At 34.1% G+C, this 20,889-nt stretch overlaps 1 protein-coding gene across 2 annotated transcripts in view; it reads left to right on the forward strand.

The window, feature by feature from the left end:
• The window catches only part of CDH10 (cadherin 10), a 165,425-nt gene that overhangs the window by 114,381 nt on the left and 30,155 nt on the right, over positions 1-20,889 (forward strand). Inside the window, exons 3-5 of one of the 2 annotated variants that reach the window (XM_007961265.3) lie at positions 53-347; positions 1,920-2,039; positions 2,460-2,627. In XM_007961265.3, coding sequence (XP_007959456.1) covers positions 53-347; positions 1,920-2,039; positions 2,460-2,627 — 583 coding nt within the window. Of the gene's footprint in view, positions 1-52; positions 348-1,919; positions 2,040-2,459; positions 2,628-20,889 lie in introns of those variants that run through there. The other variant, XM_073014821.1, reaches the window with a different exon arrangement.

The raw sequence follows: 20,889 nt of genomic DNA on the forward strand, positions 1-20,889 counted from the left end.
CTCATGTACCTTTATATATTATCATGGATATACTCTTTTTTATTTCCCCTAGCTACATTCAGACCAAGATAAAGGAGATGGATCACTCAAATATATCTTATCTGGAGATGGAGCTGGTACTCTTTTTATTATTGATGAAAAAACAGGTGATATTCATGCCACAAGACGAATTGATAGGGAGGAAAAGGCCTTTTATACTCTACGTGCACAAGCTATTAACAGAAGAACTCTGAGGCCAGTAGAGCCGGAGTCAGAGTTTGTGATCAAAATTCATGATATCAATGACAATGAACCCACGTTTCCAGAAGAAATCTATACAGCAAGTGTTCCGGAAATGTCTGTTGTAGGTAAGTTCATTTACAACATTCATGATGGTATTCAAAAAGTGTTCTAAAAATCAAGAAATTCTTATAGTAGTATAATCAATTAATTGAAATCCTCTTTGATTTGCTACCATGAATATATATATATATATATATATATTTTTTTTTTTTTTTTTCTTTTAGGAGACAATCAGAAAAAAAGATCAATGCAATTTACACTTCCTACAGATTTGTGAATCTTTATAATACTTATAGGTAGACACTCTCCTCAAAAATCAAGAAAATATCATTGAACTTCAGTAGAAAATTGTGAAAATAAATTGGTTTTTGTCACTTGGATTCAGATAAAAGTTGTGTAATTTTTTGATCCCAAATATAATATAAATATATTTAGAATACCATACAGGTTATATAATCTTCACATATACTCTAGTCATAATTTACCAAAAGATTTCATCTTGAATATGTACTATCTACATATTTCAATTGAGGAAATTGGTTAGATTCTTTTTTATTAAATATCATAAAATATCCTATCATTATGATTATTATATATAAAACTCTGCTGGTCTCTTTAAAACTCTTTGAAATCTTACATTCAAAGAAGCCAATTGAAAAGCCATGGTTAAATACATACTGATACAGAATTACCAAGTTAGATTGTGGAACCTGTAAAACATAAGGCATGGAAAAAAGGTAGAAATATAACATTCAAGAAAATAGAATTTCTCTCTTCAGCGTAAATAAATGGGAGAGGTATCAGTAGGCCAAGAAAATTAAAACTGCATTAATTTAGATATAGAATGAAAGGCAGTGAAAAGCATCAGAGAACGGTGATAACATTTTTAGAGAAATATGTTTGGATTCAGTAGGAGAACAGACACTTTTCAAATATGTGTAAAGTTGTTTAAACTGATGAAACAAATCCGAAGCTTTTTTTTTTTTACTTGTTAACAGTTATAATAGCACATTTTCAGACTTTGCATTTCTCAGAAGCATTGTTCTGGGATTGTTATTTAATATTTGCTTCATTAAATCCCAAGAACTTTTGGCAGTAATCTCACTATAAAGTCCTTTTAAATATCTTGAACTTTATTAAATAGATTTTAGTAGTTCATGGGACTTGGGATCATGTTGAATTGTTTCTAAATTTAGAATTTAATCTATTCATAAAATTGTATTCTAGAGCAGATGTTAATTATTTTTAGAGTTAATTAGTGGAGAGCAGGAAGAAGAACACACTTACTCCTGTGTGATTAGATATGCCCTTTACACAAAACAAATCTATTATGTGAAAATGAATTTCAATATCCAACTTGAGCATTTGTAAAGTAATTGAATTTATCATATTCTGATATACTTGCATTATTTATTGCATGCATACAAAATAGGCATGTTGACTAAATAAATATTATGTATTTGATCTCAGAGTTTACCTGTAATAACACTGTATGTGTACATATTCATCCAAATTATATATGAAAGTTTAAGAGGTCATTATTAAAGCCAGAAATCATTCAAGTCTTCAATGAAAACCAGTGCTTTTGCTCCTCCTTCTGGTACTGTGCAGAACTAAGCTGAATTTGGATACTTCAGGTACTTCTGTGGTGCAAGTCACAGCTACAGATGCCGATGATCCTTCATACGGGAACAGCGCCAGAGTCATTTACAGCATACTTCAAGGGCAGCCCTATTTCTCTGTGGAGCCTGAAACAGGTCAGGAATCATGAATTGCTGTTTGTTCATTTGATCATCTTTGTGACCTTTATCAGTAGAAAGACCATGGGAGAATAAGAACAAAACTTTAACGTTAATAATCACAGTTGAGTGAGGATGCAACACTTAAAGATGTAAGAATTCAATGTTAAATGATAGAGTGAACTAATGGAAACCTCTGTGTAGATATTTTAACATATAGGCTTAGGCCACTCTAAGTACATGTGATGTTGCTAGGAAATGGAAACACAATACAAATGATATTTCCACAGATTCACTTTTATAATTTCTAGACAATAAAAATGAGTATCAAAACATGTCTTTCAAAAAATCACTAGCTTAAAAATACTTTTTGTGGACTTAATAAAATAATAATGGAGATTTCAGTGAAGATAATGGAAGTTTTTATATTTTCTCAAGGTATCATCAGGACTGCTTTACCAAACATGAACAGAGAAAACAGAGAGCAATACCAAGTGGTCATCCAGGCCAAAGACATGGGCGGCCAGATGGGAGGTTTATCAGGGACAACCACCGTGAACATCACGCTGACAGATGTCAATGACAACCCGCCACGTTTCCCCCAGAGTAAGCAACTCTTTCATGGTCATTCTGCAGGGCAAAAGGTTTAGAGTAAAAAAAGAGAGACAAAGAAAAAAAACCAAAAAGTAATTGTCATTCATTTAGTTTAAAACATACTAAAAATGTGCTACAAACGTAAAGGTGTACATGCTGATGCATTACTGTTATTATAAAATAAATTGAATATTTCAAGCATATTTCACTCAGAGACAGGAGGACCTATGATCCCAAACCTCTTCATATGTGAGCTTGGCATCTATACTTGTAGTTTAAGAACTGTTTCTTTCAGCTAACAAAAGGAAACAATGTTTATTAGAAAACAAACAAAGTCATAATTTTACAGTAAATGTATTTGTTTCTGTTTCAAATTTAATAATGAGGATCCTAAATTGAGGACACAGTTTTTCAACAAAAAATCTAATTTGACAAATTATAAGGACTAAGCCAGAAAGCACTGTAGAGGAAGAACCTCAGGAAACTATCTGACTTGCATTTAATGTTATTATGTGTGGAGTGATAAACTTAGCACAACATTTTGTATTCCTGATCTGCGCATAGATCTATTTTGAACTCACCTCTCAAATTCTTAAAATAGATTAAGAATAGGTTAAGAATCTTTAGCTCCTGACCATAAAAACACATGCATTTATTTTTCTTTCTTGTACAAATTTGATAGATTACATGTCAACTCGCATACTAGAGAGGATGGTATCAAGTCTCAATGGAAACTCCCAAATTTTTGCTTTGCCAGAAGATTCTGTACTTAAAGATAGAATGTAGGGTCATCAGAAAGGTGATACAAAAAACATATTCGACTACCATCTATGTCCTGAATTTTCAGTATACACTGAATATTAACCTCTGAATTGATCCCCCCATTTTAGTTTGTAATTTACTTTAAATACCTTGTGACAAAGTATTAAAATTTAAAGGCAGTAGCTTTTTTGTAATATTTGTATCTTTATATTAAAGACCATTGCTCAGAGGAATTACTGTCTAGAATTAACAGCACTGTTTTGACTCTTTAAAAGCATTTTTTCTCTTTTCTGTACTATTTTTACCTAACTTTGATTATTAATAGTACCTGATTCGAATTAAATTGTTTAAAAGCATGTATTTGGAAAGATTTAAAAATTCATATAGAATTTTCTCGAGCAGGCTAATCACATGCCTATGTATTTGTGATGGTTGTTTGATTAGATATTTAAGGTGTGCCCATCAGGTCTGCTGGTATGCTGCTGGGCTCCAGAACTCATAGGGAAACGCATGTGCTTGTGCTTTTTTCAAATCATTAGGTTTCAGGTCCAGGTTACCTTTAATATTGGTAAGAAAAATAGAAGCAATAATAATCCTGCATATTTCTTAGAACAAGTTTAAAGATGCGTGCTGTTTAAAATTTAAATTTCACATTTTACATGTATTTTTGACCACCTCTTAGCTCGAGCCTTTTACCAGGAGAACAAGCATGCAAATTCAGCACAATAAACCATAACGAATTAATTACATAATCTACAATGAGCAAAACTATTACTGGAAAAAAAAAGTATTTTATCAGTAATAAATTTCCTTTGGGAGTAGTATTGTATTTTACATTTTTGGGAACATATATGCACATGTGTCTAAAATACAGTCCATTTACAAATGACACATTCAATAATTAAATTAAATCTACCTCCAACTCCAAATGTATAGTACGATACATTTAGAGGATTTTAGATCATCCCATATCTTGTCTCATTATTTTTATCACTATTATTATTATTATTTTGAGAGTGAATCTTACTCTGTGGCACAGGCTGGAGTGCAGTGATGCAATCTCGGCTCACTGCAACCTCCCCCTCCCAGGCTCAAATGATTCTCCTGCCTCAGCTTCCTGAGTAGCTCGATTACAGGCTCATGCCACCATGCCAAGCTAATTTTTGTATTTTTAGTAGACACAAGGTTTCGCCATGTTGCCCAGGTTGGTCTGAACTGTCCCATTATTTTTAAATTATAGATGGAAATATAATTTATGGATTTTTATTTTCTAAGTTTTCTTTTTTGTTATGAATATTTACCACCTTATCTAACCTTTGGGAACCCACATTCATGGGAATTAGAATGTTATTTGATTGTCTAAATCATACAACATCTGGAAAATAGTATTTAGTATTATTTAAGTAAATAGCCAATCTTTGGAGGGAGTTCTACAGTTCACAAAGCCTTTCATATGTAGCATATCATTGAAACCTCACTAAATCATCTATAGAAACCATTAGTATTATTATACCCATACACAGAAGAAAAGGAGGCTCAGGGTAAAAATGATAAAGCCACATAGGAAAAGTTTTCAAAAAGCAAGAGACATTTATTTGCAGTATATGCTTTTCTTTAACCCAATGTTACCCTTTGAATATGACAATATAAAGCTTACTCAAATATTTTACGTTTTTTTTTCCTCTAAGTCTTAAGGTTATACCAAGTTATCAAGTATTTTCAACTTACATCAAATCTCAATTCAAAAACGATATTTGTAGTTATAGCTATATGAGGGTTAGTGGCTTGGCTAGTGGCTGCCATGTTGGATAGGTCAGCAGCGGGTCCTGCAGTCATCCTGCATGAGTCACAGTAATTTTCGCTTAGTAGTTTTTTCACTTGGGCCAGTTAAACTGACCATCTATTTTTCATTGTCATCAGTAATACTGGATAGCGGTCTCTTCTTTGCAGAGTAATGTAAGACTAAATAATTTCATACTAAGAAGCATTGACTCTGTGGCTGGCATTTAGTGTATTTATGCATCCAATAATGTTGATTCATGCTAGTTCTCTATTACCATTATTATTTTTATTTTTCAATATTATAAAAGTTAGGTCGCAACTCCAACTTTCCTTTAGGTTGGCTGATCTAAATTCATTATTTCCCTATATGCTGTATCAACAATCTCAGTCATCTGGAAGAGACAGAGACACATGAAAACTCAGATATCTTGCTTTATTTTTTCATTTATTTTATTGTGTGGATTTATAACAATGTTTCTAATTCAGAGATAATTTTGCCCTCCCCAGCCATGGCCCTGGACATTTGGCAGTGTCTTGAGACATTTTTGATTATGTCAACTGACAAATGCTACTGGGATCTAATGGGTAGGAGCTAGGGCTGCTTCTAAGCATCCTTAAAATTTCAATGACAAAGAGTTATCTGGCCCAATATTCCAGTAGCATCTAAGTGAGAAATTTTGATGTCGTATGAGGGACAATTCAAGTAAATCACAAATTCATTGATTTAAAAATATTTATTGAGATCACCCTTGTACCAAATGCCACTGATATGGTTTGACGGTGTTTCCGCCCAAATCTCATTTTGAATTGTAGCTCTCATACTTCCCACATGTCATGGGAGGGACCTGGTGGGAGGTAACTGAATCACGGGGGGTGGTCTTTCCCATGCTGTTCTTGTGATAGTGAATATGTCTCATGAGAGATGATGGTTTTATAAAGTGGAGTTCCTCTACACAAGCTCTCTCTTTCCTGCTGCCATGTAAGACATGACTTTGCTTTTCATTTACCTTCCACCATGATTGTGAGGCCTCCCCAGCCATGTGGAACTGTGAGTCAATTAAACCTCTTTCCTTTATAAATTACCCAGTCGCAGGTATGTCTTTATTAACAGTATGAGAACAGACTAATACAGCCATTTTAGAAACTAAGTCCAAGCATATGGCATTTGTCAAAACAACAACAAAAAGTCCTGATTTGTATCCCTGTCACCTTTCTTTAAAGCAGCGGAGACAAATCATACATAAGTAAAAGCATTGTACACTGGCAAGGGTTAGTTCAGTCCCATATAAAAAACAATAACATGTGAGACAATTCCAGTGTAAGCAGGATTTGGCGATTAGGGGAGGCGGAAGACTAATAGAAGCTCTCATTCAAAAGGTGATATTTTACCTAAACACTGCAATATCTAGCCACCAACAGAGGGAGAAATCCACTTAGCAAAAAGATCAGCATGTGGGAAACCCTGAGGTTGGAAATGGAAGAGAGTCTATCCACAACTGAAACCTCCTGTGACTGGAACATTCTAAAGAATGAGGAGGTTGATGGGAGATGAGTTTAGAGGGCTTTACCCTCAGGGTAACATTGATAATTATAAATTATCATTGGCATTAACAAAATAATAACTGTGTGCCTGATCCAAGTTATCTTTGTAGTCTCATGGTTTTAAAAGTATATAAATATGTGAACATTAATATATGCACATTAGTATAATTCTAAAAAGGAGTCCATGGATTGGAAGGTTGGGATGCACCTTAAAACTGATATCTAAAAGTATTTTCTACTCTTTTGCTCTAAATATTAAAATGTATACAAAATAAATGCACTTACTTCATGTGTACCAATAACAGTTCCATTAAGGAGGATTCCAGAGCAAATTTTCCTGGTCTCCAACAACATTCAATAATCCTTAAATTTTTCTGTTTCATTGTGCTAATATTAGAAAAATATTATACTTCCATACTTTAAATCTATTTGCCTGGTATTTTCACTTGAATATTTTTAGTCCTGTTTACCCCTTTTCTTTCCTTCTTTCTCTAAAATCATAAAAACATAGAAAATCATAAAATTATGTAAAATTGTTAAAGCAGATCATTGGAAAGGTCCATGAAAAGCTTAAATTACTGAAACGTGATCATTGTAGGGCTTTGCAAAACCAACTGGGGCAACAGTATTTGTTTCCAAAAGGTTTTACAAAAAGTGTCCCTGAGAAAATGTTACAATATTGATTTTCATCCGTCCATAGTTAATGATTAGGGGACATCTAATGTACTGAGGTCTGGCTAATTCCATCTTTGCCTTAACACTCCAGAGAATCTCTATTTGAAAATGCTCTCCAATATCTTCAAGGAACAAAAATAGGTACCAGAGAAGAAGGTCAAGGCCTAGAGAAAAAGAGTTTGCAAAAGCAACTAAGCAGGAGGTCAGGTTCCCAGCCAACTGGTTGGTGCCTAGGATTGGGCACTAGTTCAAAAAAAAAGAAAAAAGAAAAAGAAGAAAACAGAGCCTTTTATTTACGGTAGGTGCTCTTCCATACGTCCCATCACAGGGAGAAAAGTCAAAGAAAGCAGATTGTTTTCAAATTCCACTTACCAATGTTGTGAGCTCCTAAGAAACCTGGCTTTTATAGAATCATGCTTCTGTACACTCACTGACTCACAGACATTATTGCAAATAATTTAGTTTGACAAATAAAAGTCATGGACCAATAACATGTACATTTATGTAGTGTCAGCTTTGCTGAGCCTTTTTGAGGGAGGAAAAAACCTTACAAACTCCAAGCAAAAGGTCACCGTGTGATTGAGTGACTCTCTCATCTATATGCAGGGTATCATGTATATAGATAATCAATGTCAAACGAGAATTTGATATGATATTTATTATGTAAGCATCCAGATCAATCCTAAATGCACTCAAACGAGTGAATGTATTGTTGTCTACTATAATTTCCCATGGATTATTGACAATAGGGACAAATATAAATAGCTTTTCATCATTTGGTTAATGTTAGTTTTGAAAATTAATAAAAAATTTCCCCACTTAAAAGACAGTTTTTATTACGATAAGTTATAGGTGATGGAAGACTTTGAGTATACAAATAAACTGAGGTAAGATCTTACTTCCTGAGAATTTCAACATCAATTCTTCATATTTCCCATCAAATTAACTCTAAGGATTATACACAACTATAACGAATTCAGAAACAACTGTAAACAATTCCAGAATTATTTACAGAATAATCATCTAAAAGAGATGTCATAGCTATGCATGCTTGTTTGTTTATCTGAATGCCGTTGATGGGCTACTGACTTTATCTCATTAAATTGCTTAAGAAAAGATTATCTGGTTTGCCCAAATAAAACAGCAACAGTATAAAAATAATAGTATTAGGCATTGTTATAGCATGTACTAAACACTACTATAAAATATAGTGCAAATATAAACTCACTTAATCCTTACATCATCCGTATGAGATTGATAATGTATTAGGTTGGTGCAAAAGTAGTTTTGCCATTAATAGCAAAAACTGCGATTACTTTTGTACCAACATAAATCTACCCCTTTTCATTAGTTAAAAAACGGAATCATGTAAATGTAAAGTCGCTTGTTCATGAAATAAATAAGAAGCAGGCTGAGGATCCAGGTTATTTGACTTTTAAGCCTATGCTTCAAAGCACTACACCTAGAAAGATACTGGCACATCAAAAATTTAATCTTCCTTCGTGCATCCCGCTTTAGCTGATTCTGTGGTTCACTACTTTCATATAGATTATAGGGCAAAATTCAGGCAGGACATACTGAATTCTTAAAATGTGTATGCATGTTGTTACAGAGACAAGTAAATCATACTTTTATTGCTTGGTGCTTTTGCAGTATCCAAGGACCAAATACGACTGACCTCTTTTCTGGGATCCTTATACTGCCTGGGCAGATAAACAAGTTTGCATGAGACAAGGTCTTTCAAGGAAATGTCTATATGATATACATAGGGATTTAAGACACGTACGTTCAGTGAGCTGTGAGACTATCATAATCCCTGCCTGGTACAAGAGAGATTTGATTTAATAAGTGCTGATTTTCACTTTGTAAATAGAGTCAACCTCTCCTCTGCTGGGGATCCCAAGGTAATGTAGGCCCCAGGCTGATTTGCATATTTTAAAATTATCAAGCACTTTTCAACTAGAGCAACTGTCAGGTATGCCCCAAGGAAGATGCTTCAGCATGAGAAAGAAGGGAATAAAATTAAAAATGTCTCTTTTTCCCTGTTTTATTATCTAGAAAAAAATGAACCTACTTACACACAAAAGCACTGTTCTACAATTTATGTTGGTTAGATGTAGCGTGATTTTCCCTCATGTTCCCAATGCCTATAGTTTGAAGGAATTACAAAAGAAATTATGTCATTAAAGCATTCATTGATTTATTAAACATTGACTGAAGCCCTATATGTGCCAAGAACTGTGCTAAGAAATAAAAATGAACTGTAGTTGTCTTAAAGTAAGAAATTATGTACAGGATACATTCACAACTAATTTGCATTTTGGTGGGATAAACAGAACTAAACTCTCTCTCTCTGTCTCTTATACACACAGACACACGTACATACACACATTTACTTTTTTTCATTTCAATTTCTCTTATACTCATTGTCTGTCTCACTTTTTCTTGCTTGCCTTTGTAACTGTACCGTCGTGCACTCCATAATGACATTTCAGTCAATGACGGACCACCTATTGCGATGGTGGTCTCATAAGATTAGAATACCAATACTTACTTTTTACTGCGTTTGGCTATGTTTAGACACACAAATACCATTGTGTTACACATGTCTGCAGTATTCAATACAGTAACATGCTGTGCAGGTTTCTAGACTAGGAGCAGTAGATTCTACCATATAGCCTAGTTGTGTAGAAGGCGATACCATCTAAGTTTGTGTAAGTACACTCTGTGATGTTTGTACAACAAAACTACCTAACAGTGCATTTCTCAGAACGTATCCCTGTTAAGTGAAACATAACTCTACATATACATATATGTTTTGTGTATAAATTTATAAATATAAATATATATATAATATGTGTGTACATGTTTACGTTTTGTGTATATATGTATGAATATAAGTATATTGAATTATATAAATATATATAAGACTGTATATTTAATTATATAAATATATAACTATATATTTAATTATGTAAGTATATAGAAGGCTACATATATTTAATTATATAAGTTTATGTAAGACTATATATACTTATATTTATCTGTATATACACAAAAATATATATGATTATATATACTTATATTTATACATATATACACAAAACATAAACATGTACACAAATATAACTGGAGAGTAATGCAATAAGATTAGTGCCAAAATTGTCTAAATAATTAAATATTTTAGACATAAGGGAATTATGAAAAAGAACATTATTTAAAACTACTTCTAAAATGAATAAGAATTTTCCAGGCAGGAAAATAAGGGGCATTGAGGGAAAGAATATTTTTGGTGGTTATTGTTGTTAGAGAAGATAAAACGAATAAAAACAGACTTCAGTGAAATGTGTGTAATTTGGTTTAAATCAGGGATTGTGAAAGGTGAGATTATGAGATAAGACATTGTTAGCATCATGAAAGAGTTGAATAAAAAGATAAAATGCTACATATATTATTTAAGAGATCTTTTTTTCGGAGAGCATCAGGCACAGTTCTTCATTTTGACCAATTATTTTGATAGCAATGAAGCACATTGCTGGATGGGAACAGCAAGAGGTGATGCAGTCTGAACTAATGCTGAAGAGAAGAGGAATTTGAGATATATTTAAGATAATTTAGTAACTAGGTAAATAAAAGCTTTGAGGGATAAAAGGTAAAATATCAATGAAAAGATACTTTCAAGCTTTCTACCAGAAGTGTTTATTTGAAGAGAGGGACAGGGATTTCAATTGGACTTGAGCATTTTGAACTGAGATGCCTGCAGAAAGACAGTGTCATCTAGTAGCTAGTGAAATACAGCATGTCAATCAGATGGGTGCAAACGAGATATTAGTGAAAATAAACATGTAAGATATCAGCTAGGCTAAATGTTTAGCATGACACAACCTGGGGAAATACATATTTTCCGTGTGTGATGAAATGTATAGTTTTCTAAGAGAAATCATGTATATGGAAATTATACAAAAACCTACTTGGAATATTCCAGTTAGTCCAGTGGAAAGTTGCCTTAGACCGAACTACTTGGCATATTACATAATGGGATTCACACTCCTTCTGCATCGTGATATCCTCTAGGACAACTTGGACAATAACCCTCTGTAGGTATAAATTTAGAAATGTAGATGTAAAACCAGTTATGCAAACCTGTTTAGACACAATTAAAGCTGTGTTACAGAGTTTTTAGTACACTTACAATTTCAGGTGAGATCCATTGTAAAGAATACCTAGGACAAAATAATATACTTATGAGTGATTAAAGTTTATCTTAACCTTCCTGAATCCTATATGCTTTTATTGTTTATACACATTGCAATTGTGTGTTATCTATGGATGCCAATTAACTTGGGGACCGCTTTAGAGGAATGTAGCAAAATGGATTTCCAGGACTCTGGGGATCCATGGCAGCTTCACTGAAAGCTTTGTCAAGTTACTTTCTTCAGTAGCTTAAACAGGAAACTAAGACATCGTACAGCATCTTGTTTTGCTCTAATTTAACTTAAATGCCCAAAGCTGAGTTGATGATCGTATCTCCAGTGCTCACAAATTTGGGTTTCTCTCTTTCCTTTGGTAAGAATCCTCAATTCGAAAGCCTCAGTAGTTTCTCAGTCTCTGGTGTGACTTTCAGCTCTCCTCTGCTTTCTCCTAAATGCCCATTTAGCATTGCATAATTTCCTTAACTACTCTGCAGTTCCCTCCAAGGAGCTTTATCTTGTTTTTAATTTCTTCCTCTTAAGCTCATTAAAAAACATCTTTTAAGCATTATACAATGGAATGGTTTATAAACGTGCATAATTATGTCATTTTTCTTAAAGCAAGTATTGTTGGAGATTATCATGTAGCATAGAGATGTTACAATATGATTATACACAAAGCAAATAACAAAATAAGCCAATGTTAAATTATTTTGTTGATTCATATATATGACGCCTTTTTCATCTCAACTCTGGAAAAGTAGAATTTTAATGTAAATGTGAGTAGCAACGAGAGTAGAAAATAAAGGATGAGGACAAATTATATCTCTTTGAACTTTATTGGTTTTTATCAACAAAAAGAAACAGCAGCTGTTTGTCGCTAAACAAAACCTAGAGGTAAGCAGTTTGCCTTTGTCACCGTCCCAGTTGATTTCTGGCATCATTTTGTTGTTCTTAAGGAAGTCACCCTGTCACAGCTCTTAAATCACCTATTATATCTTTCCTCCACAATCTCTTACTCACATTGAGCTGTCAGTTATTTTTAACTCTTGTACACAAATTGGCAGCATTGTAAATATTCAAGTGCAAAGGTCCTACTGATCAAATTTTGATAGAAGAAGTGACCAGGCATATCAGCCTCAAATTGTGCAAAACCATAAATTCATCAAAATTATTTGAAATCATTAATAACTGACAGTGCAGATGTGGTAGGTTGTCAGTATCAGGATGAAAGTGCACTATTTATGTAGCCCCACATTTTGCTCAGTCCTTTGGAAGCTTTCTTTGCAATATTACCGTCTAGATTTTTATTTGCTCAATACGACTTTATTATTTTTTTATTTTATTTTATTTTTGAGACGCAGTCTGGCTTTGTCACCCAGGCTGCAGTGCAGTGGCTGATCTTGGCTCACTGCAAGCTCTGCCTCCCGGGTTCAAGCCATTCTCCTGCCTCAGCCTCCTGAGTAGCTGGGACTACAGGCGCCCGCCACCTCGCCCGGCTAGATTTTTGTATTTTTTTTCGGGATGACCTCGATCTCCTGACCTCGTGATCCGCCCACCTCAGTCTCCCAGGTGCTGGGATTACAGGCGTGAGCCACCGCGCCCGACCAATACGACTTTATTTATGTGATATAGAAATGGCAATTACCTCTCTCCTTCTCAGATTCATGCCTTTGTGCTTCAATGGGTAGCCACACTAAGAATGTACTCACGAGGAAGAAATATTTATCTGCCTAAACATTAAAAGGGAAGCAGATGATTCAATCTGACACCTGGAAATGAATTTAAAACAACTATAAATTAGAATTGATAGGAAAGCGTACCACATAATTAAAGCTTCATCACTGTAAGATAAAAAATAAAGAGCATGCAAATAGGTGTCTTTAAGGAGAAATGAAACTTAAGCACTCATTTGCCTTTGTCAGCGTATGCATAAACCATCTACGCCTGCTTTCTAGTTCCCTGCCTACTGCTTGCCCGAAATGGCAAACACCCTTGGAGGGAGAGCATGCTGGTTCTCAATTAGTAATTTCAGTTTGCTTGACAAAGTAGGATACTTGTATTCAACAGACTCATCTTAGAAATAAATTAGAAAGTGTGAATGAATTACTCTCATACATTTAAAATATAGAAATTCACTTTTCAATTTTGAAATAGACCCAATAAATCTTGTCCTAAAAATGATTTCTGAGCATAAACATAATTCCAGAGAAAGTATGATAAACATATGTATGTAGGGAACTGATATAAATTTGTTGAATGAATTAATTACTGATGTTGCCATATAATCAATTTTTGTTTTAGGGAAAAATAAATATGTTTATGTGCATGTGTGCTCTAGAAAAAAATTAATGTACGTATGTGCATGCATGCACACAGACACCCCATCTATATTCTTCAGAGAAATTACTGTGGAAAAGAACTGATCGATCATCAATATAGTTATATTGTATCATCAGTAAAATTTTAAAAAATTTAGATTCATTTTAATGTGAAGCATTAAATGCTTCACTTTCCTGTTTAAGTCTTGAAAGTAGATAGAATTAACATGAAAAACACTAACTCTCATAAACATGAAATACACCTTGTAACAAATATTGTCTCTGTACCAATCGAAAAATAAAATACAGTAATAAATAATTTTGGATATTTGACCAGAACTGTAATGGCAAGTTTAAAGCAGACATATTTTCAGATTCTAAGCATGTGCCTAAGAATACAAATCAAACAATCTCAAAGAGATCAAACTAAAAATAAAATGTTTGAGAACAAATTTCCAGAGATAATATTCACAATGAATTCCATGTGAAAGTAAAATTAATGTAACAAAGGAATGTTTTTTTTCCAGAAGAGAACATTGATATGGTAACTTTTTATCATAAACTGATTATTTCTTCTATCAGGAAATTTTTGAAATTTTTTAAAAACAATTTTTACTGGAGTATTAAATGCATATATGTATGCCTATATGTGTGCATATATACATAAATAAAATAAGCCATCCATTCCATTCTCATCTATAACTCTAATTCTCACAGATAACAACTTTATTACTCTTTTTAGTTCACCTAGGATTAAGCTACAATTTTCTAACTAATATCCTCTTGTTATTTGTTGAGATATTTTTATACATTATTCATTGACTTGCTTTTATGATTGATGAAAATGGATATCAGTTACACATCATTCTATTCTCCCCAAATATAATTTCACTCCCCATCCTCCCTTCCCGCCCCTCCACACCCCCGTTTGTTTGTATTAGTTATCTTTGCGTATTTAAATGCCATGCTATGAAAGGTTTCCTTTCTGTGTGCCTCTGTTTTGTTTTAATATTCACCATTGTCAACCTCCCTCTTTGGCTTTCTGTCCCAAGAGCAATCTCACAACAGCACTAAATGTATCAAAATTTTTTTATTGTTTAAGACACAAACTGATTTTTTAGTGTAATTTTCAAAAATGCTGTGCTGTTAACTGTAAAATTTAGGTCTCATGTGCTAAAATTTATAACAAAGCATACCATTGCTCCCAAAGGTCAACGAGAAAAAAAGGCATTTTATTTCCTAAGTAATTATTTCCAACTGATGAATATTATAGATCTTCTTTAGCAAGGCGATATTTTCTGAGATATCACAGGCTTGTGTTTTTGATGTGTTGTGTGTGCAGCTGCTGAAAATGTGTTAGTGAGCAGCTCTATAGCATTTGCTTCAACTTGGCAGACCTGAAGATGCAATCTTAGAGCCCTCAGTATTCTGGTTCCAGCATGAGGGGGATTATTTTATTTTATTTTATTTTATTTTATCTTATTTTATTTTATTTTTTCTTATTTTATTGTATTTTTTACTTTCTTGCTTTGGATTCAAGCTTTCTGGATCATATGCATTCCTAAAACTTGATTTTTAGTCCCTTATGTTCCTAGAATGCATTCTTTACTAGGTTCCTTAAAAAGGTCCAAAGGGACTATGCTGAATCTAAAACCATCTTCACTGAGTTATCACACTTAATTAATATGGTGGCTAAAGTGAGCATTCAAGGTTCAAAATCACATTATCATAAAATGTTGATAATATTGTTCAATAATTTGTGGGATCAAGGGTTGCTTTTGAAAGGTCACTGACATTTTAATCTTTTTTTTTTTTTTAACGCTCACAATTACATATCAGTTTTTGTTTGTTTTTGAGGCAGAGTCTTGCTCTGTTGACCAGTCTGGAGTGCAGTGGCACAATCTCTGCTCACTGCAATGCCTGCCTCCTGGGTTCAAGCGATTCTCATGTCTCAGCCCCCGAGTAGCTGGGACTACAGGCACCCGCCCCCACACCTGGCTAATTTTTGTATTTTTAGTAGAGACGGGGTTTCACCATATTGGCCAGGCTGGTCTGGAACTCCTGACCTTGTGATCTGCCCACCTCACCCTTCCAAAGTGCTGGGATTACAGGCATGAGCCTCCACGCCCAGCCTACATATTGTTTTTAAATGCTTGTACTTCCTTCCTTTTATCCTTCAGCTCACTTATTTTCTTGTTGGATGATGTTAATCTTTTTAACCCATCCATTATTTTCTTAACTTCAATGATTATGTTTTTAATATTCAGTTATGTTTGGTTTTAATATCAAATATGCTGAGTCATTTTTAGAGTTATAGTCTAGTCATATTTTTATGTCAACTTTTACTTTTTTTTTTTTTTTTTTTTTTGAGATGGGGTTTTGCTCTTGTTGCCTAGGCTGGAGTGCAATGGCACGATCTTGGCTCACCGCAACCTCCACCTCCCATGTTCAAGCGATTCTCCTGCCTCAGCCTCCCCAGTAGCCGAGATTACAGGCATGCGCCACTATGCCCAGCTAATTTTGAAATGGGGTTTCTCCATGTTGGTCAGGCTGGTTTCTCCATGTTGGTCAGGCTGATCACCGACCTCAGGTAATCCACCCACCTCAGCCTCCCAAAGTGCTGGGATTACAGGCATGAGCCACCGTACCTGGCCAAGTTTTACTTATTTAAACATATTTAACGTGAGTTTGTGTGTGGATTGTTCTGCATCTGATGACTCCAACATTAGCCATTTTGTTGATCGGATTCCGCTAGAGGTTGTTTTGTTTTGGAGGTGTTTTGTATGTTTGAGTTGTTGTTGCTTTTCTGTTTTTTGATTTTCTGTTTAAATCTTAAATAGCAGAGCTGTGTTTGCCTCTGTTGGGTGCCAGGAATACTACCCATACTTTAAATTATCAACTTGAAAATTATTTGTGGCCGGGCGCAGTGGCTCATGCCTGTAATCCCAGCACTTTGGGAGGCTGAGGCTGGTGGATCACCTGAGGTCAGGAGTTCAAGACCAGCCTAGCCAATACAGTGAAACCCCATTTCTACTAAAAATACAAATTAAAAAAAAAAAAAAATTAGCCGGGCATGGTGGCACACGCCTGTAATCCCAGCTATTTGGGAGACTGAGATGGGAGAATCGCTTGAACATGGGAGGCAGTGGTTGCAGTGAGCTGAGATCGTGGCCACTGCACTCAAGCCTGGGTGACAGAGCAAGATTCCATCTCAAAAAAAATAAATAAATAAAAATGTTATTTGTGTTGTATATGTGTTTGTTTCTTTGTTTTAAATTTTCTAGTAGTATTTAATAAATACAAAAGAATATAAGTAACACCACCTGAAAATTACATTACAAAGATTTTAAGAATACTTCACATGGACATACATCATCCTCTCCTTTTAGATAGTCCAGAGTTAGTTACCATGTGATACTATCTGACCATTGAGACTATCTGATAGATGTAGAAAGGGACAGGGTTGGGGAGGCATATATGTATATAACTGTGTGTATATATTCATAGTAGTATGTATGTATTCCTAGAAAATATAATGAGTTCTTCTTGTTTTAGGTTTATAAAGCTAGTATCACACTATACCTCATTTTCTGAAACTTGGTTTTTTCACTCAGTAATGTGTACCTAAGATTCACCCATATTTTTCCATATAAGTATAGCTCGCATTTTTCACTTTTGTATTATGTTGAGATGTGCGATTATACAATTATTTATTCATCTGTTCTCATGCTGTTTGACACTTTGGTTTACTTCCTTTTTTTTTTTTTCATTTTACAAACTATAATTCTATATGTCCTACGTCTATATATGTGTTGAATTACTGACCTCCAGTACCGCAGAATTTGAGCTTATTTGGGAATAGAGAAAATCAGTATAAAATGAGGTTACTAGAGTTAAAGCCCTAATCCAATATGAATGGTATATTTACGAAAAGCAGCAATTAAGACACAGAGACAGGGAAGGCCAAGTGAATACACAGGGAGAAGATGGCTATGCAATGGTAGTAATGCAGCTACAAGCTGAGGGGCACCAAGAATTTCTAGTGAACTCCAGTAGCAGAAGCAGCAAGGTAAGATTCTCTAAGAGTATGTCCTTATTAGACTTGTATCTTCCAGAACTGCCAGACAGTATGTTTCTATAGTTATTGGCCACCTAGTTTTTGTTACTTTGTTACAGCAGCCGTAGGAAACTACATTTCTGCAAGTCATTGTGTCAAATATAACATCCATCAATTCTACATAATAGTTTTTATTCTACCACATACTTTTAACACTTGGGATTGTCAGACTTAACTTTTATTAATTTCATAAGTATAAAGTGGTATCACATATTGGCTTTAATTTGCACTTACCTGGTTTAATTTTGGGATAGTTGTCTCTGTTTATTGATCTTTCATGTTTCCTCCTCTGTCAATTGTTTTCTATCAACATCCTTGACTAATTTCTCTACTAGGTTATTCTACCTTTTCTTATGGATCTTTAAACATACTATATTTGTAAACATGTGTGCTGAAACTGTCTGCTCTTTATTTGTAAAATGTTTCACTTTCTCTACATTGCCTTCATTTTATAGAAGGTTTTAGTTTAAGTATAGACTGATTTATCAACCTTTTTAAATTTTGTTTTGTTGTTTTAGAAATTCCTTTCTAACTGAAGATCATTAAAATATTGATATATGTTGTTTTATAAACTGAACTTTTGCTAAAAATTATTTTATAAATTTAGGATTGCTGGAGAAAACCAAAAAGATGCAGACTGAGAATTTTTAACTTAAATTTTGCATGTGAGCTGGGCACGGTAGCTCATGCCTGCAATACCAGCATTTTGGGAAGCTGAGGCAGATGGAACACCTGAGGCTAGGAGTTTGAGACCAGCCTGGATAACAAGGAGAAAAGCTATCTATACTAAAAATACAAAAATTAGCCAGGCATGGTGGTGCACAACTATAATCCTAGCTACTTAGGAGGCTGACACATGAGAATCACTTGAACCCAGGAAGTGGATGTTACAGAGAGCCAAGGTCGCACCACTGCAGTCCAGCCTGGGTGACTAAGCAAGACTCTATTTCAAAAAAAAAAAAAAAAACAGTGCACGTGTGAAAAAATCAAAATTAGTCCCTGGCAAGATAAACTTAGAAATTACCACCTCAGTGTAATCCTTCTCCCATGTAGGTCAAAGCTGCCTTTAGCAATAAAATAACTTTATTAATATACAGATATGACTTAATATTTCTCAGTTCAAGCATTATGTTGAGACATGAAGAGAACAGGGGAAAAAAAAAAAAAAAAAAAACATGATATTCATTGAAAGGGGAGATCTTATGATCTTTAAGGCAGGAAAAACCGCAGCATTGCGACAGGGCTGAATTTGCCCTCAGTGGAAAATTTCAAAAGTTTATTTTTGCTAAAGAAGGTGAATAAATTAAAATATTAAAGATCTATTAGCTTGGTAAAACTGTCCATTATATTTCCACGTGTGTATATATACACTCATATATTTATGTGTATGCATGTATATATAAATATATTTATGTGCATGTGTATATATATGAATATGTGCATACATGTGTGTATATATCTCTCTCTCCAATATGCATTTGATGTGTTGTTCTATATTTTAGGGTAACTAATGCCATCGTTTTCATTCCTTTTTGGCTTTATGAGCTAAATGTTTGCAACTATACTCTCACTGAGCTATATAATAAACGTTTCAGAGATCTTAATGTCCCTCACTTTTGCAAAAGACACTTGAGAGAAAAATGTATGTGGAGAAGAAGCCAGGAAGGGTCCTGTCAGTTAGGACAAGCTTAGAGGTTTTCTTGTCTGTACACAGAATCTCCCTCAGGTAATTTTAGACTGCTTTATGATCCTTCATTCCATTCCATCGTGGATACCACAGTGTCACCCTCTCCCCTAGCAGTTAACGCTATCTGTATCTGTAGAAATAGATATTACCAGGGTTATCTGAGCCAACACTGTGAAATCTAAAATGTTGTCAAGGGTGGCTTACATCTGGATCCCCCTTAAACCTAGCGCAAAGCTCGTTAAGTTTAGTTTGTTGTGGAGTCTATCGGGCGGTTCCAGTAAATAACCTTGTAGATAACCTAGACTTTGGTCTATCTCCTCCTTGCTTCAAGAGGCCATAAAAATAAAGATAAATGTTGTGAAAAGGGCAAATATCCCCAGGCCATGAAAGCTTTTAGTCTTTTGCTTACTTCTCTAGGTTCTCATTTCCCTTCAATTTGGGCTTCTGTTTTTTTGCCACCTTCATACAACTATCTTTATCTTTACATATAATCCACAAATATTGTTTGTCACTAAGATATTGAACTGAATTATTTAACTTGCATTGTCAAAAACCAAACATGATTTAATGTATTTTAATCATCTGAATTATTATCTTATTGATTTTCAAATTTTCTAAATGTTGGCCAGTGGAGGCAAGTTGACTGGTTTCTTTGTATGTTTCTGTGATCCCATTAATCTTTGATATCTCACTTAATTTTCGTCTCAAGAAGAAATCCTGTTCCCACTTTCTCTTCAATTTCTCAGACTTAGAAGACGGCAAATCTCAAAGAAAATCTAGTTTATACCAATGTGAAAACAGTGGTATTGCTGACCAGTGTTTGGGCACTAGAGTTGTATTTCATGCCAAGAAATGAAATTATAGGCCTTTTTCAGCAATAATGATTAAACAAAAATGTGTGACTACTTTACAAATACACATTTGCAAAAAGCATACATAATCAGTTCTAATGTTATAGTGTTGCTATTTAAATACTTTCATTTTATTCTTGTGGAGAATTTTTTTCTTTTGCTGAAAAGTCTTAAATACTACTATTATAAATAATAGATTTCAAAATTACTTTTCAAGGATTCAGGTACGTTGATTTCTAAAATGAAGGTCAATTAACATGTAAACAATAACTTGCTGTTATTTAGTTTTTTATATTCAATACACGGATTTATTTCAAATACAAATAATTACTTTTGTGTACATATTT

The sequence above is a fragment of the Chlorocebus sabaeus genome, chromosome 4 (genome assembly GCF_047675955.1).
Source record: "Chlorocebus sabaeus isolate Y175 chromosome 4, mChlSab1.0.hap1, whole genome shotgun sequence".
In the NCBI taxonomy this organism is placed as follows: Eukaryota; Metazoa; Chordata; class Mammalia; order Primates; family Cercopithecidae; genus Chlorocebus; species Chlorocebus sabaeus.